The 27,899-nt window shown below is 47.4% G+C and overlaps 1 protein-coding gene across 1 annotated transcript in view; it reads right to left on the minus strand.

Moving 5' to 3' along the window:
- Positions 1–265: 265 nt before the first annotated feature.
- Positions 266–27,899, minus strand: part of LOC147419292 (uncharacterized) — a 53,189-nt gene continuing 25,555 nt past the window's right edge. Inside the window, exons 2-6 of the mRNA XM_086505514.1 lie at positions 22,264–22,385; positions 21,959–22,048; positions 21,837–21,889; positions 21,635–21,737; positions 266–816 (exon numbers count right to left, since the gene is read on the minus strand). Of these exons, the coding sequence (XP_086361640.1) occupies positions 694–816; positions 21,635–21,737; positions 21,837–21,889; positions 21,959–22,048; positions 22,264–22,385 (491 nt within the window). The 3' untranslated portion in view covers positions 266–693. The remainder of the gene's footprint in view (positions 817–21,634; positions 21,738–21,836; positions 21,890–21,958; positions 22,049–22,263; positions 22,386–27,899) is intronic.

Raw genomic sequence — 27,899 nt, forward strand, 5'->3', positions numbered from 1 at the left:
TGTTACTAAAACTAAACAAGGCGTCTCGACACAAATGCAAGCACTGCCTTTCATGGCATGGATGGAGAGAGAGAGAGAGAGAGAGAGAGAGAGAGAGAGAGAGAGAGAGAGAGAGCCCCTATGGATTAGAAAGAAAACTAAACTTTCAAAATTCCAAGGGTAGTCCGTCGTACACGGGCTGAAACTCCCTCCAGCATACACCCTCCCTTTCTGCGGAAAGGCATGCCAACAAACAAGAGGTTTTCTAGTTTAGTTACAGCCATAGTTTGACCCTTGACCTTACTAATGTCTCACACTAATCTCTTCAAAAGTACAAACATATTACAATGTCCAAGAGGCGTTTCTAAGATGAAGCAATATAATAACTTTGATTGTTAAAACCCTTGATATCTGACACCAGATAAGTCCAAGAGTTTGATTTAAGTATCCAATTAGGGAGCTTCTGTTAGCTTCCAAAATTAAACCATCCAAATCCATTCTTGTAGAGTCCCCCCCCCCCCCTGCCAAAAAAAAAAAACCTACTGACCATGTCCAGCTCCTGAACTCCGAGCATGCGACTTGCGCCGTCCCTTGCACTATGAACATCTCACCACGTGGCATCAAAACCTTTCCTTATAGGGTTCCATAATCCTTGCCCTTCCATTTCAAATATATTATAAAGCAGCATGACGCATAGTTTCCACACATGTTGATCTAGCTTGAAGGGTTCTTTTCCAGCTCAATCTCCTTGGCATTTGTTGTATTGGTCCAAGTTAGTCCAAGCTTTCCCATCAATTCTTGCAGCCGGCTCTGATTTGTAAGGTATAGATAGCCAATCTGTGGTCAAGATTCAAATTAATGACAATCAACCAAAATGATAAGAGCACATTTGTTTGACACATCGTAGCTAGAGTGGTCTCAAACTAAGCATACGTGCGTGTGCATGTAAACTTCGAATCAAACAAAGACGTGCCAAAATAGGGGGTCTCACAGTAAGCATCCGTGCATGCGTAAACTTTGAATCCAACAAACAAAAGAAGTGCCAAAATAGATCCAAACCACACGAGCAATTATGTCAATCTAAAGTCTAGTAGTTGTCACGCAGACATGCCACTACTACATCACAACCACTCTTAGGCTAGAAAATCCGAAGGGATCCGAGTCCAGCACCTTTGTCATGCATGCCCAGACAGATCCATGAGATAAGAAAAAAAACCCGCAAAACCCATTTTTGCATAGGGTGACTGTACCACTATAAGGGCCGGTTCAGACGGGGAAGAAGTAAGAGGCATGCGTCCCTCGCGGCGCACACCCATTGAGCTGAAGAAAAGAGCGGCATTTCCGGACGCACAACAAAAAATTGGCGAAACCCCCCGCCCACCCGACCCGGAAGAGTTCCACTTAAAAAGCACTTTGTCAGCGCGAACTGCAGACTACGAGGGTAGAACTCACGCCAGTGGCTGCAAGTCAGCTACCTCACCACGTGAGCTACACTCATTGGATGCCTCGCTGCTAAATCTTCCTCTGTCTCGACTGAACAAAGGAGCCGGTGGCAAAAGGAAAGCATGAAAACTACCGGCGGGCTTCTCTGAACCGGCCTAAGTGCACCTAACAAAAAGAGCGTTTTTTTTTGGGGGGGGGGGGGGTGGGGGGGGAGGGGGGGGGGGGGGGGGGCCTATTCAATGCAAATCTGACATCTGAAGATATATATATATATATATTTGGATTTGTCTTTTCAAGGCACTTTTTTCAAGACCAATATTGATATTTTTTAGAAATTTGTGCAAGTCGGTATTTCAAAATTTTGAAAACCGACTCTAAGGAGGCACTTTTGTTCCAAAAGAAGGTCACAAAAGGTCGGCTCTCAACCAATTTTGCACAGTTGTTGGAACAAGGAGTGCTCTCTAATGGGCCTCACACACTTGGCCATTCATGCGCGCATCCTTTTTTTTTTCCGAGAACAAGATCCTTCTATTAGTTAATGAAAACTGCCCATAGGGCTACAACCACCTCTGCAAGAGAGGGCTACAACAAACATGATGGGGAGACTCTCCCAATGAAAGAACAACATATATACAGTGAGGCTAAATCAAGAGATGGGAGGAGGGAAGAGCCACACAGGTGGACGGTAGTGCCATCTGAGCACACCCTGGACAATGGTGTAGAAAGGCCCAGGGCGCCACAGTCGAAGGAAAGCCTCGCGGCGCTCCCGCATGCGGTCGGAGCTGCCCTGTAGTCCCTCAAGCTGTCCTCTGAGAGTATGGATCAGCTCTAGCCAAAAGTCATGAACAGTCTCTGCTGGTGGCACAGAGCGAGCCTCAAAAATGCGGAAACAGCGGGCCCGCCAGATGAACCAAAGTGTCAGGCCACTGATGAGCTCCCAACACTCCTCTCTCTCACTGCACCACTCCTGTGGAGTAAGCTCTGTAGCGGCTGGAGTGTAGGTCGCCCCCCCTTATCACTATCATCCTGCTGGTGGAAGATAGCTCAAATTGAAGTGTCGGGCCCGTGAGAGTGGACCAAGCCGCTGCCCCCCAAGTGTACTGTCTAGCCGTGGAGAGAGTAGACATCAGCCGAAGAACTCGTAGCCACACCTGCTGGGCCGAGGGACAGTCCCAAAGACAGTGACGCTGACTCTCCACCAACTGGTCACAGGCTGCGCATGCGGCCGAAAGACAACTATGCACAAGCCAGCTCCCTACTGCTGTAGCTCTGTGTGCAACCAGCCATTGAAACAAGGTGACGCGCCTGGACTGTCGGGAGTCCCAAAGCCTCTCCCAAAAGGCTGTCAAGAACTAGACTGTGGGGCCCTCCTCCTGCCAATGACGTGTTGCAACGGGGCGGGCCTCTCTCTGTGCTGCAAGTATATGACGTCCAAGCCGAACAGTGTACTGAAAGAAGGGGACTCCTGGGTGGTCTGCAGAAGAGAAGGGGTCCCTCCAAAGCCACTCACCAGGATCCCACTGTACTCATGCCAGTGGACAACACTCCCAAGCCCATAGCCTCCAGTGTCCAGTCTCAAGAGCTGCTAGGTCACGGTCTATGACGCAAGTCCTCCCACAGATGCCCACAACTCGGATCCTCTGGAAACAGCACTCTGTTACCTGCGGGGCCTCTATTGCAACTCGCTGGAGTCGTCCCCCACCCTGAAGCTCGAAGAAAAGGTCTGGGACAATCTCTGAGCAGGCCCTGACTGAAATGAGAACCTCCAGTCGTGTGAAGGCTCCCATCCACCGGGGTGCTACTGGCTCGAGAGGCGTGAGCCACTCAGCTGGAACTGACTCTGAGATGTCCTGACACATGCTCTGCACCCCTCTCATGCCCTGTAGCTGGAGACCCTGCACCTCCTCCGACAAATCTGCGAACTCTAGCCAGCCACCTAGAGAGCGCACTGGACCTGCTGCCATAGGACCCCAGGAAACATGAGGCCGACTACCAACCAAGTGACCTCTCTGAGTGCTAACCATGGGGTTCCAGACGAGGGGCTGCCGTAGGCGCTCCTCCGTGCATGTCGACTGTCTTTGCTCCAGGCCACGCCGTAAGAGCTCCCAAGATCGAAGCAAACTCACAGCGAAGCGGTCCTCCCGTCTCCTGCTCAAACCAACTCGGCGCATCTCTGTAAAGATCCATCTGGTCAAAGGTTGCCAAGGGCCTCCTGACTGAGGCACCCTGGCGCGAAGCCTCTGCAGCAAGAACTCCTTCCAGGGCTCCTCACCTGGAAGTCCTTTGACTATTAACGTCCCAAGAAGGGCTCTGCTCTGCTGTGTTGGATCAATGATCCCAAGCCCTCCTTGAGAACAAGGAAGCGTGATGACCGACCAAGCCACCTTGGCTCGGGCTATCTGAGTGTCACGTCCTGACCAAAGGAAGTTCCTGACCAGCCTCTCTACCTGGCTGATACAAGAACTCGAGAAAATCCAGCAAGAAGTGATGTACCACATAGTCGCCAACAACACCTGGTTGGCAACTACTACTCTACCAGCCAGAGAAAGTCGTGTTGAGCTCCAATGTAACAGCTTTCTCCTGATGGACAGGAGAAGAGGAGCAATCTGCTGCTCGGGAGACAAGTCCAGACCAACCTGACAACCCAAGTACCGAACTGCAGTCCCTGGGGGAATCCACCTGAAACCCTCTCCTGGCATCCAATCTGGCACAGGAGCACTACCAACCGAGAAAGCCACTGTCTTTCTCCACTTGATCAGTGCTCCCGCTGCACAACAAAAAGTCTCCAAAGCCTGCTCACAACTGTGAAGATTGGCCTCCTGGCCATCCAAGTACAATGCTGAGTCATCGGCAAACTCAACGTCCAGTAGCTCATCTCCCCGAATAGGGAGTGCTAAGCCCCGTAGACCAACCTGCTGTGACACCAAAAATCTGCTCATCGCCTCCGCATAGAACAGAAAGAGAAAGGGAACGAGAGGACAACCCTGTCTGATCGAGCGTGTAAGCATGAAGCGCTCACCTCTACCTCCTGCCAAGAGCACCTGACTGTGAGCCTGTCTGTACAAAGCTGACACCCCTCTGATCCAAGCATCTGAGAAGCCCATCCTGCGTAGTGCCCTCTAGAAAGTCCCAGTCAACTCTGTCGTATGCCTTCTCAAAATCGAGAAGAAGAATCACAAGGTCCTCACCACGGAGCCGTGCCAGGGCCGAAGCCTCCCAGAAAGTAAAGATGTTGTCAAGGATACTGCGTTCCTTGACAAAACTTGTCTGAGTCCCATGTATAAGGCTCTCTAAAAGTGGCCGAATCCTCAAACTCAGAGCCTTGGCAAGAATTTTGTAGGCTGAGTTGAGGATGGTGATGGGGCGTCACTGTCGGATCTCATCCAAGGTGCCACCCTCCTTGGGAATAAGGTAGATCATGCCCTCACTCATGCTGTCAGGCATCACTCTTGTGTGTAAAATGTACTGGAAAGCACGACAGAGATCTGGGCCAAGCAAGTCCCAGTACTCTAAGAAAAAGCTGGGAGTCAACCCAACCTCACCTAGCCAGCTACCACGGGGGAGGGCCCTAAGAGCCGTGTGCAGCTCCTCCAGCTAGGGTGGCATCTCTAGCCTCTGGCGCATCTCCTCAGTCACAAGACATGGCATCTGTGCCCAAACCTGCTCCCTGCATGCATCCTGCCGCTCTAACTGGGGCTCAGCCGACAGTAACTCACGGTAAAAGTCAATAGCAACTGCACACATATCCTCGGGCTCACAAGCAACTGACCCATCGGGCCTCCTCAACTGATTGACCTTGGCATGCGAGTGTCGAGGTCCCACTGTCTCAAAAAAGGCACCAGTCACTCTGTCACCCACCTGAGTCCACTAAGATGCCTGTCGGTGGAAGGCAAACTCATGACGCCTCTCCTCTCTGCTAGCAAGCTCCTGTCGAGCCTGCTGTAACTGCTCCTCCAACCATGGACTGTCTATATGCTGCTCCTGCATCCTCTGTAGTGAAGCAATGCCTCGTCTGAGACGCTGCTCCGCCTCTCTCGCTGCAGCCCGACAAGCTAGAGACTCCCGAAGAAAAAAGTGGCTAAGCTGAGCTAGGCCTGAGGCCACACTGTCTGCAGGTGAATCCTGGCTGTCCATACCCTCTGTCCAGAGAGCCTCTACCCTCTCTCTGAGTGCTGAGTCCAACAAGACCCTCTCTGGGATGCGAAGCATCGTGCTCCCACTCCTCTGTCTGTCTGCCACTGTGAGGATCACTAGTGCATGGTCCGAGAAGGAGGTCCCTGCCAGGATGCCCACTGATCCCCCCAAGTCACTGAAGTGGTCACTAGTGTAGAAGCGATCTATCCGCGATAGATTCACTCCTCCCACTCTGCGGTCCGATCTAGAGAAGGCAAGACTGTCTGGGGGTCTCACAAAACCAGAGTGCTGCCATGTATCCGAGACCCTCAAAGTCATACACAACCTCTCCCAAGCTGCCAACTCGACTCCATGCACAGTAGCATGGCTGCCACCAATCCTGTCAGAAGGGTCCTCCAACATGTTGAAGTCCCCTCTTATACACCAATGATCGGCCTGCCGCAAAGACTCAACAATCTATGACCAAAACTCTGCACGAGCGCTCGCCACATTGGGCGCATAGATGTTCAGGAAACCCACAAGGCCACCCTGAACCTGCATAGTAATCCACTGAGCCCTGCCTGGCACAATAATCCCTCTGCCCACAATGGCCTGCTGTAATGAGTCCGCAATAGTCATACATACCCCACCCTGGATGCCTCCAGGTCCAAAACCAGCTGACCAAAAGGTATCATAACGTCCACGCAAAATCTGACCACATCGCCGAATGCGGCTCTCACACAAATGGTGCTCCTGAAGCATAAGGAGATCAATCTCTCCTCCCACAAGGCAACGCTGAAGCTCCTGACGCAATCGGCCCCGTTGTCGCTGAAACTGGGGCCCACCTAGTCCCTCCACGTTCCATGAGACAATCCTCATGGGGAGCGAGGGAGAACAGATACTGCCGCAGCAGCAAGACGGGCTATCTTCGAGGCTGGCTTGGATGGGGAGTAATCCGCATCCGAGCGTCCTCTAGACAGGCGTGACTGCAATGAGTGCCTAGCCCAAGCCCAAGCAGAGCGAGCCGTGCGTAAAGCAACCTCCTCTGTCCACGAGTCCTCATGAATGTAAACATAGCAAGCCAAACACTGCGTATCAGCCATAGTTACCCAGAACGCGGAACGGGAACGGCGACGGGATCCCCGCGGAACGGGGGAACGGCTAGGGGTTCGGAACGGGAACGGCGCGGAACGGGAGGTATAAAAAACACCCAAATAGTGCATTTTTTAGCTTCTTGTGTTTAAATACAAGGAGTATTAGAGTGCTTTGACTATAATACTCACAAAAAACTCGTTTTGAAGACCATTCAATCTTGCTATGACTAGATGATGTGTGAGAGAGAGAGAGAGAGAGAGAGAGGGAGAGACTCGAGAGAGTGAGAGGGAGAGGGAGAGATTTGAGAGAGTGGGAGGGAGAGGAAGAGAGCTTGAAGGCTTAAAGCCTTGAGCCTTGAGAGAGTAAGTCTTGAGAGGGAGAGATCTTGAGAGTGTGAGAGGGAGAGAGCTTGAGCCTTGAGGATTAGCTTGTGGAGAGAAAGGGGGAGGGGGGTGCATTTTATGAGTCCTTGAGGCCTTGCACACTTCAAAAAGAAGCCCAAACATTTACTTCAATTTTTTCAATTTTTGCCAAATTTGTTTGTAGCCGTTGCTGTTCCAGGGGCATTCCGGAACGTTTTGGGGGCGTTCGGAACGTTCCGGAACGGCCGTTCCGGTTTGCACTGGCCACCCGGAACGTCAAACGTTTCGGGACGTTTCGGAACGTTTGGGAAGGGAACTGCCCCCCCGGAACGCCGGAACGGGGGCTAGGGGGCGTTCCCCGGTAACTATGGTATCAGCAAAGAAGTACACCACAATGTGCCTACATCCTGCTAAGTCTGGGGGTGTCACCGCAAACTTGGCCAATGGCCACAAAGTCTGCAGCATATCTGTAACTCCAAGTTCTCCAATGTGATGAGAGAACTCTAGGACCTGTGTATTCAACCATCCCAACACTGAGTCGAGGGACCACTCTGTCTCGGCTCTACCACAAAGGGAGAAGGAGAAACCAACTGCCGAGTCCAAAGCCTCTGTCCCCCTAGCGGCAAGGAACAAAGCATGGACCCTGAAGCAGGCTGCCTCATGGTCTGTTGCAGAATCGCCGAGAAAACGAGTGAACCCGTAGTCGAAGAAGTCCCAGCGGCGTCGAATGTCAATGCTCGTCAGACCCCGAGGGATAGCTGCAAGGGAAGATGTCTGAATCTGCAAGGGGGGCCGTAAGAAGGGCTGACCCTCTCTCGCTAGGCGACTCGTGGCAAAGGCACTGCCAAGAGATCTCCTAGCCGCCGAAGAAGGACCAGTCTCCTGAGTCGACTGTGGAACTGGAGCACGAGGGGGGGGAGAAGGAGCTAGGGGGAGCGAAGGAGAAGAGGGGCAGGATGGGGCGACAGAGGTAGAGGGGCGAGGTGGAGAGGCGACGGGAGCAGAAGGCGAGGGGGAGGATGAGGAAGAAGGGGGGAACTCTGGGGGGGGAGAGGCTGCCGAGGGTGAGGCGGAGGTGGGGGCTGGCACAGGGATCTCCTCATGCTCAAGAGGACCAAAGCGGTTCCCCGTGGGAACCCACTGCTGCTGAGTAGGCACCTGAGGGCCACTCTGAGTGCCAAGCTGACGCTGTGGCCCCTGGCGTCGTCGACCACGGGCCTGCTACCACCCCTCCTCCGCTGGAGCCCCAGCCTCGGAGGGTGGCTCTGCATGCGTGCGCTGTGCCGCTGACTGTGGCTACGGGCCAGCCCTGGCAGGCTGGGGTTGAGGCTGTGGTGCAAGTCGCGGCCTCCTCCGTGGACAGGCCTTCGCTAGATGGCCCATCTGTCGGCAAATGAAGCACTGGTTCGGGAGGCCCGAGATCTCCACACTCTGTCGAAACCAACCCCCACTCCCCCGAGGTAAAAGGATAACCTTCGGGAGTGTGTGGGTATCTCTGACCAAAACTCGAACTGAGGGAATGTCAGCCGCCTTGGCAGCTACTGATGCTGCCGTACGAGGTGTCTCTAGGACAGTCCCAATGGCGGAACCGATCCTGGAAAGAAGTGGTAAGTACTCCCTCCGTAAACCCGGAAAGCAGACTGAGATGGGGATGTCTGCCTCCTCTACTAGAACATCCGAAGCTGGGTCAAAACCATGTCGCCACTATCGAAAGTGGGCACGTGATGCTCGGATGGCCAGTGGACTCATAGCTATGACCTTGGACGCCATCTCGGAGGACTCAAAATCGATCTGATAGTAACCCCGTCCGAGAATCTGGACATCCAAGATCTTGCCCACCTCTGCGAGAAGGCGGGCCTGGAAGAAGGTCTCGCAGCTCTCCTCTGCTAAGTCGGGTGCCAAGAATCTTGCAGATGACCAAGGTCGCCTGCAATCGCTCTACCTCTGCGTCAAGGCTCGCTTGCTCTGTCGGCGAGAGAGCAAGTCGAATGGTGGGCTCAGCGGAGTCGGGCGAGGGGGCTTCTGGCGAGTCCCTTTGTGGCGAAGCTGGAGCCTCCATTTGTGTCTATTGTTGTGGCGTAAGAAGGGTGCTGCAATTGGGCGCGCCAAACACTGCTCCAAGGAATTGAAACAAGTGCCGAAAATGCCGAACTACAGGGAGTTGCCGAGGAGGAGGAACCAAACGAGCGGACGAACGGGCCGAGAAGGGGGGGGGGGGGGCAAGCGGGCAGGGCAGTGAAACAGGCGCAGGGGAGAGGGCAGCGGGCGGCGGTTGAGAGCGAGCGGACGGGCAGGGGCAGGGGCAGCGCGAGGGGGGCAGCGGGGACTGAGGGCAAGCGGGGGAGAGGGAGGCAGCCAGCGGGAAGATTAGGCAGCGCTTGGGGGGGGGGGGGGGGGGGGGGGGGAGCAATGGCGCAGCGTGGACTACACAGCAGCAGCGAGCGCGCGTCCGAGAGTGTGTCTTGTTACAGAACTTCATTCACTCCAAACACTGAAATTTGCCAGACGACCATGCGCGCATCCTTACTGGCTCACCTACCCTAAATGATGGTAGGGGAGCATGGTCAAGTGTGTTGTTACACTTTTGTGGACATTGGCATCAGCATGCAGTCTAGGGTAAGTAGCATGTATGTGTCCCATTTGTGCCGTCAGATTCAAGGAGTGTGCGATGTAGACTATAAAAGAGGACCCTCCCTCTCATTTTGCCCCATGCAAAGAGGACGCACGGTTACTAACTCAGTTACTGATATTATGATATGACGGATCTATACAGACATGTAAGTCGAACAATCTAACAAAGGCGACAACACAGAATACCCTAGTGTTTTTGTTAGAGTTCGATCTTTTGTTTGGTGGTGGCTCTAGCATCTCACAGGAGCAGCTTAGGGAGTGGGGACTGTTTTGTGGCTTTACCGGACCGTGTCTGTGGTAGACGTACCTTCTCCGACCCTATGATCTAGTATCTCACAAGAGCAACTTAGGGAGTGGGGGTTGTTTTGTGGCTTCCCTGACCGTAATTGTGGTAGATGTACCTTCTCCGGCCGTACAATCCATGTATGTGCCCAACCTAACCGGCTGGCATGAGGTGAGACCTCCTAGGGTGTCCCGCAGTCATAGTCTCAATTTTATGCAGTTTTCTCAATGAGTATTAGGCCAAGGAGTGGGGATATTGGTCCCAGTTAGTGCATGGGTGTAGGAGACCAACCAAACAAGAGAGCGACTATGACAGTGGTCTTCGACACATACAAACTTAAGAGGCTTTATCAGTAGCAACTTTCAAAATGCTGTCTTGAATGGACAGGGAACTGGATACCAGGCTCTGCACCCAGTTTTTCCACCACCCACGGTATATCCTGGGTATTTCAGGGGTGGATCAGTGTTCCAAAGTATGGCTGGTTATGCGCTTGGAAGTCAGCCGTACATGCCAAGAACAGTGTTCGGGGGTATGCAAGGCATCATGCCAAACCCAATGTATGGTAGTATCGACATGCAGCAGGGTTTTCACTGCAACCAGGGCCAGTTTGGGGTGCCACAAGGTCATTTTGGCATGGCTGGTTTTTCTGGACAACAGCTAGATATCGCACCTCTGAGGCAAAATGTCAATGGCCCAGATGTGCCGATCATGCCTACTAAGGTGCCCATGTTGCAAACCATTCCTTATGACAACTTGGGGGCACTAGAGAAGCCGAAGGCTTACAAAGAAGGTGGTACAGCTGTAAAGTTCAATACCTTCAGTGGTTTCGAGGATAAGACAAAGGCTCTTACCTTCCTCCAGTAGTTTGATACAGCATATGCAGGAGGGAATTTTACAGAGGCCTCCAAAGTCAGGAAAGCTGCCACTTTCTTAAAGGACAATGCGCTCACATGGTGGACGACATTGTTAATGCAAAGGCAAGCACCCGCCACTTGGGTTTACTTCAAGCAAATGTTTGCATCTGCTTGGCTGTCAAATGAATTTGAAGCTGACGTCATGACAGATTGGCACCAGATTACTTCAGCTTCATGCAAGAGCTTGCTGGAGTACAATAGGAGGTTTTGTAAAGCGTTACTCTCAGTGACCTTCTACAGATTTGTGCCATTGACAGAGCAGATAGAGAAGTACTGTTGTGGGCTGCCTAAAGGGCTTCGCAATTACTGTACAAAGAACAGAGTGGCTACCCTCACTCAGCTTATGGAAGTTGCGAACACTGGTCTTGCCTTGTTGAAAGGAGAGGACGGTGGATTTCCGAGCAACGACAAAGGAGAGCAGCAAAAGAAAAATTCAGCGAAAAAGCCCTTTGTGAAAACGGCTCCTGATGCGTCACAGGGGTCAAAAAAGGCCACCAAAGACAAGGATTCAGCCGGGACTTCTGGAGCGCAGGCAAAGAAACAGAAAAGGAAGCCTTTTGTGCGCAAGTCGCTCGAGGAAAAGAAGGTCCTAATGGCTGAGAACAAATGCTTTATATGCGAGCAGCCTGGTCACTTTGCTATCAATTGTCCACCAAGAAAAAGACCAGCTGACTCAGAGGATAAAGAAGACCAGAGAGGCAAGAAGCCTAAACCCACGGCAGGTTTAGTGCCAGACATGGTGGGTGACAGGCCCAGCACAAATGCCAGTGAGTTATGCAGGGCATGGGGTAAAGTTAGGGATCAGACGGCACTCATCTTCTTTGATCCAGGTGCCAAAGCCAACTTTATCTCACTAGAGTTAGCTATGAAGCTGGGCATCAGAGCTGAAGAGATGGGGTACACAGCAGAGGTAGGGTTGGCATGTCCTGGCCACTCGGAGTGTGTTACTCCCATCATTGGAAAGCTGCGTCTGCATATCCAGTCATATGTGGACACAGAAGAGTTCTACATCATGCCGTTGAAAGGATGTAACGCCTTGTTGGGGATCCCGTGGATGTTCCAAGTGCATGGAGTCTTGGATGCCTACAACAAAAAGATCACTGTACAGCATAGGGGCAAAACTCACATCTTGGATGTAAGGCTTAAAGGAGAGTCAGTCCCTATTGTATCTGCTTCTGCTATCACTTCTGCAATAAAGAATCATCTTTTTGTGTACTTGATTTTTGCACGTGATGTCTCAGATAGTGATCAGTCAAATTTATCTGTGTTAGATAAAGAAAGGTCAACATTTTTGCAAAAGTTTAGTGATTGTTTTTCTAATTCATTACTATCACAATTGCCACCAGAGAGACCTGAGGACCATCGGATAGATTTGGTGCCAAGGTGTAGCCCACCAAATAGACCTCCCTACAGGGTTAGTGCGGCGCAACAGAAAGAGATTTTTGGCCAGGTTGAGGAGTTATTAGAGAAGGGGCTGATTCAGCCTAGTTCTTCACCCTTTTGCTCCCCAGTGCTCCTAGTGCAAAAGAAGGATGGCTCATGGCGCATGTGTATTGATTACCGTGCGTTGAATAAGAATACCATCAAGAATAGGTTTCCTATTCCTAGAATTGATGATATTCTCGATCGTTTAGAGGGTGCTGCAATTTTCAGCAGGATAGACCTTAAGAGTGGGTACCATCAAATTCGTATAAGGCCAAAGGATGTGCACAAGACTGCGTTTAGAATGACATTTGGTCTTTATGAGTTTCTAGTGATGCCGTTTGGGCTAACAAATGCTCCTGCCACGTTCAACAGAATGATGGACTGGATTTTCCGCTCGCATCAACAATTTGTTGGGACGTTCTTCGATGACATGATAGTCTATTCGAAGAATGAAGAGAAGCATAGGCGTCACTTGACCATTGTGTTCGAAGAGCTACGCAGTCACAGGTTACTTGTCAATCCTAAGAAAAGTGAATTCTTCCTCGAAGAGATCCACTTTCTTGGCCACATAGTCTCAAAGGATGGTGTTAGAATGGATCCCACAAAGGTCGAAGCTATCAAGACATGGCCAGACTTGAAGACTGTGCACGATGTAGAAGCTTCTTGGGATTGTGTTCCTACTATAGAAGGTTTATCAGAAATTTTGCGGAGATAGCATCGCCTCTTCACGTTTTGCAAAAGAAAGAGGTCACTTTTAGATGGACCCAAAAAGAGATTTCAGCTTTTAGTCTCTTAAAGGAAAAGTTGACTTCAGATCCAGTTATTGTTTTGCCAGATCTCAGGAAGTCATTTGTGGTCCAGTGTGACGCGTGTGGCAGTAGCATCAGAGCAGTGCTAATGCAAGATGGACGGGTAGTAGCTTATGAAAGCCGAATTTTGCAAGGGCCAGAGAGGACTATGCAAGTCTATGAGAAAGAGCTCTTGGTCGTGATTCATGCGCTTTCTAGCTGGAAGCACTACCTCTTAGGTGCTGATTTTGTTGTCCAAACAAATTATCAGACCTTGCGATACTTCTTGACACAGTCAAAGTTATCCGAAAAGCATATGCGATGGGCAAACATTCTTTCCATGTTCCACTTCCAGATTATGCACGTGGAAGGCAAGAAGAATGTTGTGGCTGATGCGTTATCAAGAAAGCCACAAAGTTCAGCTGTGTTAATTCCTTATCATCATGAGCTAGATGACATGAAGGAACAGTATACTGCTGATGAAGATTTTGCAAGGCTAGAACAGTTACAAGAGGGGCAACATCACGAGCACTACCTCCTCAGAGATGGTTTTATGATGACGCATGGCAGACTTTGTATCACTAGGCCACTGCGACATAAGGTCATGGAAGAGAGTCATGTCCCACCGTATGCAGGGCATCGTGGCATTGATGCAACAATTAAAGCGGTAGAGACATTCTTCTATTGGCCTACCTTGAGGAGAGATGTGGATGCCTTTGTGCGAGCATGCATAGTTTGCCAAAAGGTCAAGTTTGACAGGCAAAAGGCACCAGGGTTGTTACAACCACTGCCGATTCCGGATAAGCCATGGGAAAGCATTGCCATGGACTTTATCTTTGATCTTCCAAGAACGCCAACAGGGAATGATGATATATGGACCATTATCTGCAGGTTCAGCAAGCAAGCCCATTTTATCCCTGTCAGGAAGAAGATAAAATCTGATCAAATGACACGCTTATTCATGTACAATGTGTTTAAGTACCATGGTATGCCACAATCGATTATCAGTGATCGTGATCCTCGCATGACCAGTTTGTTCTGGAGAGGATTGTTTGAGAACATGGGCACTACGCTCAAGTTCTCGTCTTCATTTCATTCACAAACTGATGGACAATCAGAAGAGGCTAATTCTATTGTCTTAGATCTGCTGAAATGTTATGTGTCAGATAATAAGGGCAAGTGGGAACAGTATTTGCCTATGCTTGAGTATGCGTACAACAATACGGTCCATTCGTCCACATGCAAGGCATCTTTTGAGATTGTTGAAGGCGGCAAAAAGGTTCCTCCCATTTTGCATACAAAGAACAAGATCTTTGAGGCAGATCGATATGTTGAGAACATGGATGAGATGTATAAGAAAATTAAAGTTGCCTTGGAGAAGACTCGGGCAAAGCAGAAAAAGGCTGCTGATCGTCACCGTCGTGAATTGCTACTATCACCTGGTGATTGTGCTACTATCACCTGGTGATTGGGTTCTGTTAAGGTTCGAAAAGGCAAGGTTAAAGAAGATGAAGGGCAAGGAACGACTATTTCCTAAGCTCAGCATGCGTTACTATGGGCCTTTTCAAGTGCTTGACAAGATCAGCGATGTGGCTTACAGGCTGAAATTGACTGATGCATTGAAGATTCATAATGCGTTTCACGTGAGTCTTCTAAGACCCTTCGTGGGTGATGTGCCACAAGATATGCCAGATGAGGATCAACCAAAAGTTGAGGAACTTGATGAGATCCTGATACCTGAGCAAGTTTTGGCACATAAGGACAGAAAAGTTAAAGGACAGGTTGCAAGACACTATTTGGTGAAGTTCAAGAACTATCCGCCTATGTGTTGGGTTAAAGGCCTAAATAACCCCTTTTTGTACATTTTTATACTTTGTTCAGGTTCATATTGAACCTGGACACATTTTCTAAAGGTCACTTATAATAAAAGTGGAAAAACCCAAAACTCCCTTATTGAGTTTTCCCCAAAAACGTGAGCGCTCTCTCTTCTGCTAGCGCTTCCTCTCCTACTGGCCTTCGCCTCCCCTCTCTGCACACACACTGCACTTCCTCGCGTGCTCTTTCACTTGCACACACCGCCGCGCGCTCATCAACTGGTATCAGAGCCTCGATTAGGGTTTGCCCCAAACCTGCAAACGCTGAATTTCAGCCAACTTTCACGCGAGATTTTGCAATTTCGTCGCCAAAGGACTCGTCCCCGGACACTAGAGAGCTCCCGGCAACCCAAATTGACCCAAAACAAGCTGAAATTAGGTCAAAAACAGGAAATTACAAGTTATGACAACAAAATACAGGCTTTGCAAATGATGTATTAAGGAGTGGGAATACTTTTGCTAAGTCCCCGCTATACGAAAACCCTGAAATTGCCGAAAAACAAGCCCTAAAATAGGTGTTTTAAGCAAATTTCAGATTTACGCAAGTTTTTGCAAGTGTTTTTATGGTGCGATTACATTGGGGAAAGTGCAAATTGATGCGATCTACGCACATTTGACAAATTTTGTCGATGTATGATCATTTGTGGCTCAATTTCATGCAATTTTGATGCTACAAATTGGGGCTTTTGTACTTACATGCTTCTAAAGGCTGTGTATTATCCTTATGTATGTCTTCTGAGGCTAAAAACAACTAAATTTGTTGTTTTCGAGCACAAATTCGCTCGCTGAAATTTCCTGCGCATAAATTTCAGAAATTGAATTTTGTGTCCAAATCGACCTATTTTGCCCCAAATTGCTCTTGTGACCATTTGGAGCTGTAGTGCACATCTCTGTGAGGCTATACTCCGATTTTTGCGCATTTTGCCCAAAAATTCAGCATATTATCCCTCTTATTTCGTGCAACTATGGCCTCATCTTCTTCGGATGTGAAGAACCTCTTCGAGATTAGGAGGTTCGATGGTACAGGTTTTGATCTTTGGAAAGACAGGATTCCTTGAATCCTATTTCTTAAGGATTGCGAAGGGGCACTTGAACAAGTGAAGCCACAGAATATGACAGATGAAACATGGGTTAGCATGAACAGGAAGGCCGTTACATACATTAAAATGGCCATGACCGATGAGACCGTCATTGATGTGAAAGGTCTCACGACTGCTTTTTATGTGTGGGAGAAGTTAAAGGAAATGTATGAAAATACAACGCCTGTCAACCAGGTACACTTGATGTGAAAACTTATTGGCATGCAACTAGATGAGTCCAAGAGCGCAGCAGAGCACTCGTCATTATTCGCAGGTACTTTGTCGGAGTTACAAGATTCTGGCTTGCCCCCTTTTGATGATAAGCTGAAAGCTATCTTCTTGCTTATGACCTTACCTAAGTCATGGGAAACTTTGGTGGTTTCGTTGTCCAATAACCCCAATTTGAACTTTGATGGTGTTAGGGGTTCTATCTTGAATGAAGAAATCAGGAGGAAAGCAAGTGGAGAGGGAGGCATCTCTGCCAACATGGTTAGAGGCAGGACAGAAAAGAAGAATGCTTGTGCACAAAGGAGTAAGAGTAAGAGTAAAGAAAGGGGAAATGCAAGCAAAGGCAAGGGTGATGTGACTTGCTATCAATGTGGCAGGAAAGGTCACAAGAAACCCGATTGCAGGTACTATAAAGTTGAGTTAGAAAGGAAAAAGAATGGTGGAGACAAAAAGAAAGAGAAGAAGGAAGTCAAGGCAGATGCACAGGATAGCTCAAAGGACAAAGAGAAGGCCAATGTGGCTTCTAGTGTCGTGATTGAGGAGCTGTCAGATGTAGAGGACATCTTGTGTGCCACTTTGTCAGATGATGATGCTTATGACTTTGATGCCTCTCTAAACGTTCATTCACAGGACATGCAGATCACCAAGAGTGGTCTTATTGATGCTTTGTTGACTGTCAATGATGCATTGTCCCAGACTTGGATTGTTGATTCCGGTGCTTCATTTCATGTGACTCCTATCAAGGAGTGTTTCTCTACTTTTGATGCGGGCAAGCGTGGCCATGTATACCTTGGAAACAATCATGCATGTTCCATTGAGGGTATTGGCACTGTGCATCTCTCCATAGATGGCACAAATGAGCTTGTCGTGCATGATGTTCGATATGTGCCGGGAATCAAGAAGAGTCTGCTTTCTGTTGGTCAGATGGATATGCATGGTTACAGCATCTTGTTTGAGAGAGGGTCATGGAAAATGACTAAAGGCTCAAGGTTGATTGTAGAGGGCACAAAGAAAGGGACACTTTACTGCATGCATGGAAAGGCCGTGTTGGGCAAGTTTATTGCATTGGCTGAAATTAACTCTCACATGGAGTTGTGGCACAAGAGGTTTGGCCATATCAGCCAAAAGTGCCTTTCTAAGCTTTGTACTTTGAACAAGCTTGATGCTAAAGGCACAAAGCTTGACTTTTGTAATGAATGTCAATATGGCAAGCAAGTAAAGCATTCTTATTACTCTGGTGTCTCTCGTAAATCTTGTGTGCCTGATCTTGTATATTCTGATGTATGTAGCATGCCTACTAAATCTATGGGTGGTGCATGTTATTTTGTCTCCTTTGTTGATGATCATTCTAAGAAAATTTGGGTTTATTTGCTTAAGTCTAAGGATGAAGCCTCTGATGCGTTTAAGAGATTTCATGCATTTGTGACCACCCAAACAGGTAGAAAGCTAAAATGCTTGCGTACAGACAATGGGGGGGAGTCCACAAGTGCTGAATTTAACAAGTTTTGTGAAAATTTGGGCATTAAGAGGAAGCTTACTGTGCCATACAATCCCTCTTCTAATGGTGTGGCTTAAAGATTCAATAGGACACTTTGTGAGAGGGTGAGATGCATGTTGTCCACAGCTAATCTCTCTCATGGATTTTGGGGAGAAGCTTTGAAAACTGCAGTGCATATATGCAATCGATCCCCTCACATGTCTTTGAAAGGTGACATCCCTGAAGAGGTTTGGTCTGGCAAGCCTGCTTCATATGATCACTTACGCATTTTTGGTTGCGAAGCTTTTGTGCATGTTAGACCTGAGTTGAGGAGTAAACTAGATGCAAAGTCCATTAAAGGTCTCTTCATGGGATATGGTGAAGAAGGCGAAATGGGTTACAGGATTTGGTTACCTCAGCTCAAAAGGGTTGTACGCAACCGGGATGTTGTTTTTAATGAGGCAAGGTTGCTTCAAAACAATTGTGCCTCAAAGCATGACCATAAAAGGGTGAACTTTCAGCATGACCAGCCACCTGTTAGGCCTATTTTTGACCCTCAGGATGCACCACAAATGGCTGAAAATGTAGATGATCCAGTGGTGTTTGAGCCAAATGATGTTGGACAGTAAATTGAGGCTCCTGAAGGGCATTTGCAGCCAAGAAACAATGCTGAAAATGGTATACCGCAGCCCATTGTTGATGATTTTGTCGTGCCACCTGATGTAAACCCATTGCCGGATAATGTGGATCATTGGGTGAGGCGGTCTACTCGTCAAAGACGGCCTGTGAGTCGATATGACCCCTTTTTGCATTACATTATGTTGACAGATGAGGGAGGGCCTCTTACGTATAAAGAGGCCTGTTGTGAAGATGACCAGTTTGCGTGTATTGTTTGCCATTGTTCCTGCTCTTGATTTGGAAATGGACCAAATGGATGTACATACCGCTTTCTTGCATGGTGATGTGGAAGAAGAGCTTTACATGAAGCAACCCGAGGATTTTGTTATCCCTGGCAAGGAACATTTGGTATGTATGCTCAATAGAAGCTTGTATGGGCTGAAACAATCATGTAGACAGTGGTACAAGAAGTTTGATCGCTTCATGCTTAAACATGGTTACAAAAGAAGCCATGCAGACCATTGTTTGTATACCAAACGTGATGAGGATGGCAACCCTATCATTCTTGTGCTCTATGTAGACGATATGTTGATAGCTGCAAAGAAAAGAAGCATTGTTGATGCTCTTAAAGGGCAGTTGAAATCTGTGTTTGGGGTAGCTGAACATATACTTGGAGTGCGTGTTACACGGCAAAGTGACAAGCGCCTATTGTATTTGTCGCAAGAAAAGTACATTGAAAAGGTGCTGGACAGATTTAACATGGCTGAAGCAAAGCCTCTTGGTGTGCCATTACAACCATATGTCAAAATCTCCAAGGATGATTGTCCCAAGTCAAAGGAAGAAGCCAATGACATGGAAAGTGTGCCTTATGCTTCAACTTGTGGTTCACTTATGTATGCTATGGTTGCTACTAGGCCTGACATAGCCCATGCAGTGGGAGTTGTGAGCCGGTTTATGGCTAATCCAGGCAGGTTACATTGGGATGCAGTGAAGTCCATTATGAGGTACTTGAAAGGGACTAAAAACAAATGCCTTTGCTATGGTAAAGGACCAATGGAGTTGAAGGGATTTTGTGACTCTGACATGGCTGGTGATGTGGATACACGGAAATCCACAAGTGGCTATGTATTTACTCTTGCGGGAGGTGCTGTTTCATGGTGTTCTAGATTGCAAAAGATTGTTGCATTGTCTACGACAGAGGCTGAATATATTTCAGCCACTAAGGCTTCCAAGAAGCTATTTGGTTAGCACGCCTATGCAGTGAGTTTGGTTTGCCTGCCAAGGCACCTATGCTTGGTTATGATAGCCAGAGTGCTATATGTCTGGCAAAGAACGCCATGTTTCATGCACGCACAAAGCATATTGATGTGCGGTATCACTTCATACGAGAAGTGCTTGAGGATGGCCTTATTACATTGGTTAAGGTCCATATATCACAAAATCCAGCCGACGCTCTCACTAAGTGCTTACCCAAAGCACAACATCATCTATGCATAGAGATAGTGGGAGTCACGTAGCTTAAAGGCGCCATTTATGCCTTCAAGTGGGAGGTTGTTGGGTTAAAGGCCTAAATAACCCCTTTTTGTACATTTTTATACTTTGTCCAGGTTCAATATGAACCTGGACACATTTTTTAAAGGTCACTTATAATAAAAGTGGGAAAACCCAAAACTCACTTATTGAGTTTTCCCCAAAAACGTGAGCCCTCTCTCTTCTGCTAGCGCTTCCTCTCCTGTTGGCCTTCACCTCCCCTCTCTGCACACACACTTCCTCGCGTGCTCTTTCACTTGCACACACCGCCACGCGCTCATCACTATGGATGCAGAAATCTCGTCCGATTCAAAGGGCAAGTAGCCCTACAGGTGCGGGAGCTCGAGGTCTTGCTACAGATGCGACCGGCACGCGAAACGGAGCCCAAAATAGGGAATTACAGCCTGCTGTGTATTTTTGCAGGTTTAGGGTTTCGGCCCTAAACAGACCCTAATACCCCCAGGAGGTCCGGGGACGCAAGGGGACCGTTCTAAAGGTAATCTGGCACATTTTCGGGGCAGAAAACAGAGAATTCAGCGTGCTGCAGATTCTCGCCAGGTTTTGCAAAGTGTCCGTATGCGTCGGGAAAGTCATCTATTGCGTGGGGATACTAACTGTGAAGCGTCCTAGTACAGTTATGCTGCCGAAATCGGGCCAGAACAGGTGTTTCTTAACCTAGATTGTGTGGGGCAGCTCGTAGGAGATCACACGTTTTATTCCCTCTGTTAAAGAATAAAGAAATACCGAAAGGGGCACCAATTTTGGGGCCTACAAGTTGTCGGCGTCTGCTCGGAGCATTCTAGCTTCCGAGCCGTGTGTGTACTTAGGTGTTAATCCCCGTTAACAAGTTACCTTTGCAAAGTGCTCTGTGTGTGTGTCTAAAGTAAAGAATGTCGGGTGAAAGCCAACGCCTACCGCCCCACGGGCCGGTTTCACTATGACATTCTTCTTGCTATCACTATTACTACTTTTGGACATTTCATCAATTTCGCTTATGTTTTACTCTCAAAAACGATTCAAAAGAAGAAATGTAAATAGAACTCTCCTTTACCTGCTATTCTTTGAGTTAAAATGAAAAGCAGCCGCTTCTATTTTAGGTGCATGCATGAAGAGAGAGGGAGAATCGCGAAGTCGTGAACCTACAAGTAGAAAGAGTATATAGTGCAAATCTGAAGGCGAGGTAGAAATAGCCCAACACACCCACCCAACCAATTCCAAACCTAAATCACCTATCAAATAAGAGAAAAAACAGAAAAAGAATAAGTAGTAAACACGCAAAACAAACAAACATGCATGCACAGTGCACACACCCCTCAACCACAAACAGTCATGAACACACTCACCCCAAGCACATGCAGACCCACAAGCACAAGCATCACATACAAAAGAAACAAGGTGTATACAAGCAAGCAAGCTAGACAAACAGAAACCAAGATAAGCAAGAAAAAAAAACCTGCGTAAGAATAGCAAACAAAACGTAAGGAGGCAACACAGGCGACATAAAGAGAAGAACAGACATCTAGTGAAGGCAACCAAGTAGAGCGCCTGCAGTTCTATAAACCTTAAGAGGCCACCATAAACGGAAGTACAATGGTTGCTTAAGGTGGGGAGCCGTCTCTCTCTCTCTCTCTCTCTCTCTCTCTCTCTCTCTCTCTCTCTCTCTCTCTCTCTCTCTCTCTCTCTCTCTCTCTCTCATAACACTTCACATATGTAATTTAAAATGTGTGTTGCGAGAGCCAAAAAAACAACAACCATGACCTTGTAAACCACAGCATGTTTACAAAACTTTACTTACTAGGGTTTCTAGCGACGACGCTCTGCTGTACACGGCTGCACCAGCTCGTTTTGTAGCTTTCTTGTGGTTAGTCTGCACATTTTTTCCCCATCGAACAATATCTCTGAAAGAATGAAGCTAAAACTTAAGCAAGGCTCTTTTGCCAAAAGATTTCTGAATGGAATATGTTAGAGACAAATACAATCAAAATCCCTCCCCGTACCTCTCTTCCTCTGAAAGGAAATCATCTTTCAGCAGCAGCCTGAGAGAAATGTCCTGCATAAAATCAAACGATTCAAGCTTGAACATTGAATAAGTTTTAAAAGGCTATTGTCAAAAAGCTACCTGTGCTTCGCAGCAAACCAGACCCATGACAAGGGTATTGTACTTCTCAATGGACTGTGGAGGTGATAAAAAATGGCACCGGACATACAGCTGCATACCTTCATATGGTATTAATAAACATGAGCATTTGTCTTCCAGCTTAACTAAAGAACCACACATTGAAACTAGTTGAAAAGGCCCGAACTCACACACAAGCATCCACAAGTCTATCATCATAAACTCTGAAGCAACATGAGTGAGATCATACAAGTGACCCTGCCAATTCACGTATAAGCTTTTGACTAAAAGAAAGATGCAATGAGTACCTCATATATGCAGTCACCCAGATAGGCTAGTGACGCAGCATTATAATGTGCTCTAGGTCGAGGCACAAGGGGAGCTTCTGGAAGCCACAAGTTACATCTTTGACCATCATCCTCTTCTTTGCCTGCAGGTGGCATAAGAAACATGAGTAGAATTCCAATTTTCCAAACCCTGACTGTTGCATTTAATATGAATATGCAATGAGACACCAAGAGGAACATAAATTTGCTTCTCTTAAGTTAAGAATTTGTCGAAGATTCAACAGGGAAAAAAAAATCCAGCCATCTAGATTCCCTACACCCAGAGGTCCACTTCTACGCGATGATGGCTTACAGTTGGTTAGAGGTCCACTTCTACATGATGATGGCTTACAGTTGGTTGAAACTCCCTGGATAGATTCCAAAATGTTCCCCTCTTGCAAAAGTGACATGCACCCAATTAAAAGCTCAATCTTGTGTCAGAATTGGCAGCAGTAGATGCAAAGAAGACACAGACTGGCCTCTGATCCGGTGGACACCTCGACTCCAATCTAATTAAAGATACTAAAGAACTCCTACAAGACCGCATGCATATACAAGGCAACTGTGGAGAAGAGAAATCATTGAGGTAGAAAGTGACAAGACATCTGAGGAGAGAGAGAGAGAGAGAGAGAGAGAGATTTGGGAAAGGCTCTCAAAGGCTCTCCATGCTGATATCAAGCTGCATATACAAGTAGATGTGTGGCTATTTCCGCAATCCATCATAGAAGCTTCAAGGATATGGTTGATCAGTACGCCACCAATCCGGATTTTTTTGATGTTTTTACTCGGGTACAGAATGGGGAGATAGTGCCAGGATATTCCATACAGGATGGCTAATTGATGAACAAAACAATGTTGTGTGTTACACAGCCGTTGAGGGAAAAGGTTTTGACAGAGTGCCATTGTCCACCATTTACGGGGCACCGCGGCATCAACACCACCTTGAAGGCAGTGGAGCGTTATTTATTTTGGCCGAGACACAAGAAGGATGTGGACGACTTTGTTCGCAGTTGTTTAGTATGCCACAAGGCCAAGTTTGAAAGGCATAAGGCACAAGGATTACCAGGTTGTTTTGGAGAGCAATCAAGGAGAACATTGGCACGTGGTTGCAGTGCTCATCCTTGTAGAAAGATGGGCAATGTGAGATAGCCAATTAGATAGTTTTGGATTGGCTGAAATCTTATATTTCGGATCAGAAGACTTAATGAGAAAAGTATTTGCCCATGGTGGAGTTTGCCTACAACACACAGGGAAGGCACCATTTGAAGTATTCGAAGGTGCTAAGAAGGTTCCTAAATTTCTAAGCACCAAAGACAAGACTTGTTTGAAGCAGATTTTTTTTTTAAAGTATAGAAGGCATGGAAGGCCATCTAGCAGTTCAATGGAGGAGACCTCATCCTCTTTTGACAATGACCAGATCAACACGAAAACCAAGGAGTTCAAGGAAGGGAGTCGAGCCGTCAGATTTCAAACGTTTTCAGACTATCAGGACACCCATTGAACCCTTGGGTTTGTACAACAGTTTGATGTTGCCTTCTCTTGAGAGCGGTTTTCACAACTTTCCAGGGAGCGAACAGCGGCATCTTACTCGAAAGGAACTGTGCAGGCATGGTGATCTACTCTGTCGCAACGTGGTTAAAATTTTTGATATTAGATGAATATGTGGCCAGTGTCTTTGTTTTGGTTGAAAGACCAAACTGAGCGGTTTTGCTGTAATTTGCTAAAGAGATTCAAGACTATTCTTTAAACCAGAAGTCAGACACCATTCAAAGACTTATGGGACATGACTAAGCAACGATTTGGAATGTATGGCGGCTCATTGACTTATGCGACCGAAAGGATAGTATACGCCTCAAAAAGGGAAGAGTTTGCCAGTGAAGAGAATGAATCAAGGGAACCACATGACAACTCATCACCACATTCTGGAGAATCGGAGGGTTCCGTCGAACTAAGGGAACCAAGTGCAAGTTCATCAAAGGATTCCACAGAAAGAGGGATCAGAGGATAGTGCGTCTTGAGGTTCCGATGATTGACTGAGCACAAGGAAAGAAAGGAAAAAGGGAATCAACTGGTAGATTAGAACATTCCCCAGACCCAGGATAAGATTTTTGAAGCCAACCAGTACAAGAGGAACTTGGACATTGCTTTTGCCAAGGTCTGTGAGGCTTTAGAGAAATCTCAAGAACGACATAAGAATGCAACAAATCGACATCGATGAAATTTGAAATTAAAGGAAGAAGATTGGGTGCGGGTGCTCTTATGTTTTGAGAAAGCACGCCTAAGGAAACGAAAGGGAAAAGAGCGGCTTTTTCCAAAGCTTAGCATGAGGTATTATGGCCCTTTCCATATTAAAGAAAAGATAATGATGTCTCCTTTCGACTCGAGCTGCCCGATACTTGGAAGATTCACAATGCATTCCATGTGTCTCTTGAAACCTTTTAAAGGTGCGGTGCCAGTTGATGGGGAGCCTGATGAGCAACCCGAAGTGGAAGAGAGCGAGAAGATACTCGTTCCTGATTAGATTTGGGCACACAAGGAAAGAAAGACGAAAGGTAAAGTGAATCGGTGATTCTTGGTTAAATTCAAGAACTATCCGGCATTAGATGCGAAGTGGATGGAGGAGGACCTAGCAGATACTCCTCAAATTTTGGAACTTTACCTTGAAGCATTCCGTTTAGCATCGTCTACTCTGATAGACCCCCGATATCAACAAGGTTGAATCTGGTGCAGAGGGATTGCACAAGAGGGGAGTCACTACTAGGCTGACAGTATTCTGTTGAATGACTTTATGAAACAAAATTCCCCAAATTGAACATGAATGATTTGCACTCTCTCATCTAACTTGTTTGAGTGCAAGAATTGAAAGACGAAATGACCATCATTTCGGTCTCATAAATCTCTATAGACATGATAGCAATAAGGATTAGTTAATCCGGCATCAGTGAGGTCTAGGATGGATCTAGATGCGGTTACTAAATACGTTGCTGGCAATCATGGTCTGAGATTTGGAATCAATTTTTCTATAATTGACTTGTCATGTGATGTCATGTGATGTCATGTGACTGTCGTCTTTCTACATGTGCAGGATGTGTCGTGTCTAGTGCGTCAGTACTTGGAGTCAAGCTATACTGAAATGGTTTATGGCCTCTGTGTTTTGCAGGCATAATCGAGGGCGATTCCAATTCTTTCAAGAGGGGGGGATGTCACAAACTGATGACGTGGCAATGCCACCTAGAGACACACATACGAACACCTAACGTGGTGGAAATTGTACGGAGCGCTGACGTAGCAGATACTGTACAAACAGCTGAAGTGGCACCAGTACGGACGGCTGACAGTGCTGATGTGCAAATACGGAATTCCACTTTTTGCACTGGCTGATTTTAGTGGCAGATTTTGAGCCAGTTGCTTTTAAGGATTATTGCTTTTGAGTTGGAAGCTTTTGCGACTCTGCTTTTGGCATCCCTTGTAATGTTTATAAGGAGCCCTTGGGGCCTCATTCTGGAGAGCATTTGGACGCAGAGTTTGAGAGCAGAGGTCCCTCGAGAGTTGTACTTTGCAATTATTAATGAACAAGAAATACTGAAAGGGGGGCCAGACTTTGGGGCCAATACCTCTGGGCACGGAACTCCACTGGGCCCTGTCGACTCTCTCTCTCTATTAAAGTTCAGTGATTATGAAGTTTCTGTTCGTGTGTTGCTATTGATTTCTCGCTTGGAGTGTCCAAGCCGGTTACATTGTCCTTTCAGCTTTCTTCCGACTTTAGAGGAGAATCAATGGCCTCATGTCATCTCGAGCGAATCTCATCCATCGTGAAAACTCATCCATCGTGTAAATCTTCAAGTATTTCCCGAATCTCTAAAGTACTTCATCAATCTTTCACACACATGTCAACCTGCAATTGACGTTTGTACTCCACTCTCGCAAACTTCCCTTCCAAAAATTTGCCCAATTCTTCATTCTTTTCTTCAATTCCCAAGCCAGATTTCAATTTTTCTTTGCCTACCCACCAAGAGGTGTTATCTCTATCAGATTCTCTGTAAAAACCCATGTGTACTCTTGGGTTCTTCATGGCTTATGCCCTTTAAGACAGAACGAGCGTCCCCAATGTGTGATGGACGGAGGGTAGAAGTGGCTAATAAGTCCGGGATTGAGGCACGAAATAATCTTGACTGCTCTGTAAGATTCTCCTCGAAAATCAATGTGTGTTGCTGAAGGGATCGAATCCTTCGTAGAAGAAGCATCTTTCTGAGCTCTGATACCACTGCATGTAACAGGCTTGGACACTCCAAAGCGAGAAATCAATAGCAACACACGAACAGAAATCTCATGTCACGTGCGCACTTCACTTGCGCCACGTGGACACGCTTCTGCCATAGTCTAGCATGAGTCTTAGCTTAGGACTGAGCCTGGCACCTTTGTGAGCCTCTGGTAGGACGTGCATGTCCAGGCCAGTCACACTTGCATATCCTCTCTTGCACAAGAATAGTCATTTCATCATGCAAGCATTTTACCGCACGAACCACCTCTTATAAGCCATTTTATTAAAAGTGACTTTTGGAATTCTTTTTGTAAGTTTGTTGGAAAAGTAGGTAGGGAAAATTGCTAAAGATCTATAAAAGAAACCCATTGGGCACTCAGTAGAAGCAGCAGAAGCAGGGACATAAGGAGGCAGGCACCCAGCAGTCAGGCAGCACCTCAGCAGGAGCCCTAGCGTTTTCTCAAGAAGAAGAAGGCCCAGATCAGCCCAGCGTTTCAGTTTTCAGCCTTGACGCCGTTATCGTCGACACCATCGTCGTCATCGACTTCGTCATCGTCATCGCAGTCCCAAACTTGACGACGACACCGTCGTCGTCGTCGTCATAGTCACCATTGTCGTCATCGTCGTTGACATAGACCAGCAGTACCCGTCGTCAACATCATCGTCTTCGACATAGACCCCGTCGTCGACATCACCGTCTTCAACATAGAACAGTCGTTGACCTCACCATCTTCAACACAGCACCATCGTCGACTTCATCGTCATCGACAAAGACCCTTACTACCTCGTCGTCGACTTCACGGTCTTCGACACAACACCGTCGTCAACTTCATCTTTATCGACAAAGACCCTTAGTACCTCGTCATCGACTTCATCATCTTCGACATAGACCTCGTCATCGACCTCCCCGTCTTCGACATAGAACCTGCAGTACCCGTCGTTGGCATCATCGTCTTCGACATAGAACCTCAGTATCCCTTCAGTACCTCAGTACCCAGTACCACAGCATCAATACCCCTTAGCATCAGCATCTCAACATCCAGTCATTGTAGTAGCATTTGTGCAAGAATAAAGAAAGTACTTGCTCTGGCAACAGAGCAAAGGGGGCCCTTAAGGGTTGGGACCCGACACCCTTGTGTCGTCTCTTTTCTCTTTCTCATCACCTCTCTTTCGTTCAGTTCATTTCATTTCTTTTAAGTGAAGTAAAGTGTCCCTTGTGTTTGTTTGCGGAGTACTAGATCCGAGCAAAATCCTTATTCTCTTCCGCTGCACCTGACATCTCAAAATCATTGAACTTTAATAGAGAGCGAAGCATTGGCCCCAAAGACCGGCGCCCCTTTCGGTATTTCTTTATCAT

This window comes from Adiantum capillus-veneris, chromosome 29, assembly GCF_014529385.1.
Source record: "Adiantum capillus-veneris isolate H3 chromosome 29, ASM1452938v2, whole genome shotgun sequence".
In the NCBI taxonomy this organism is placed as follows: Eukaryota; Viridiplantae; Streptophyta; class Polypodiopsida; order Polypodiales; family Pteridaceae; genus Adiantum; species Adiantum capillus-veneris.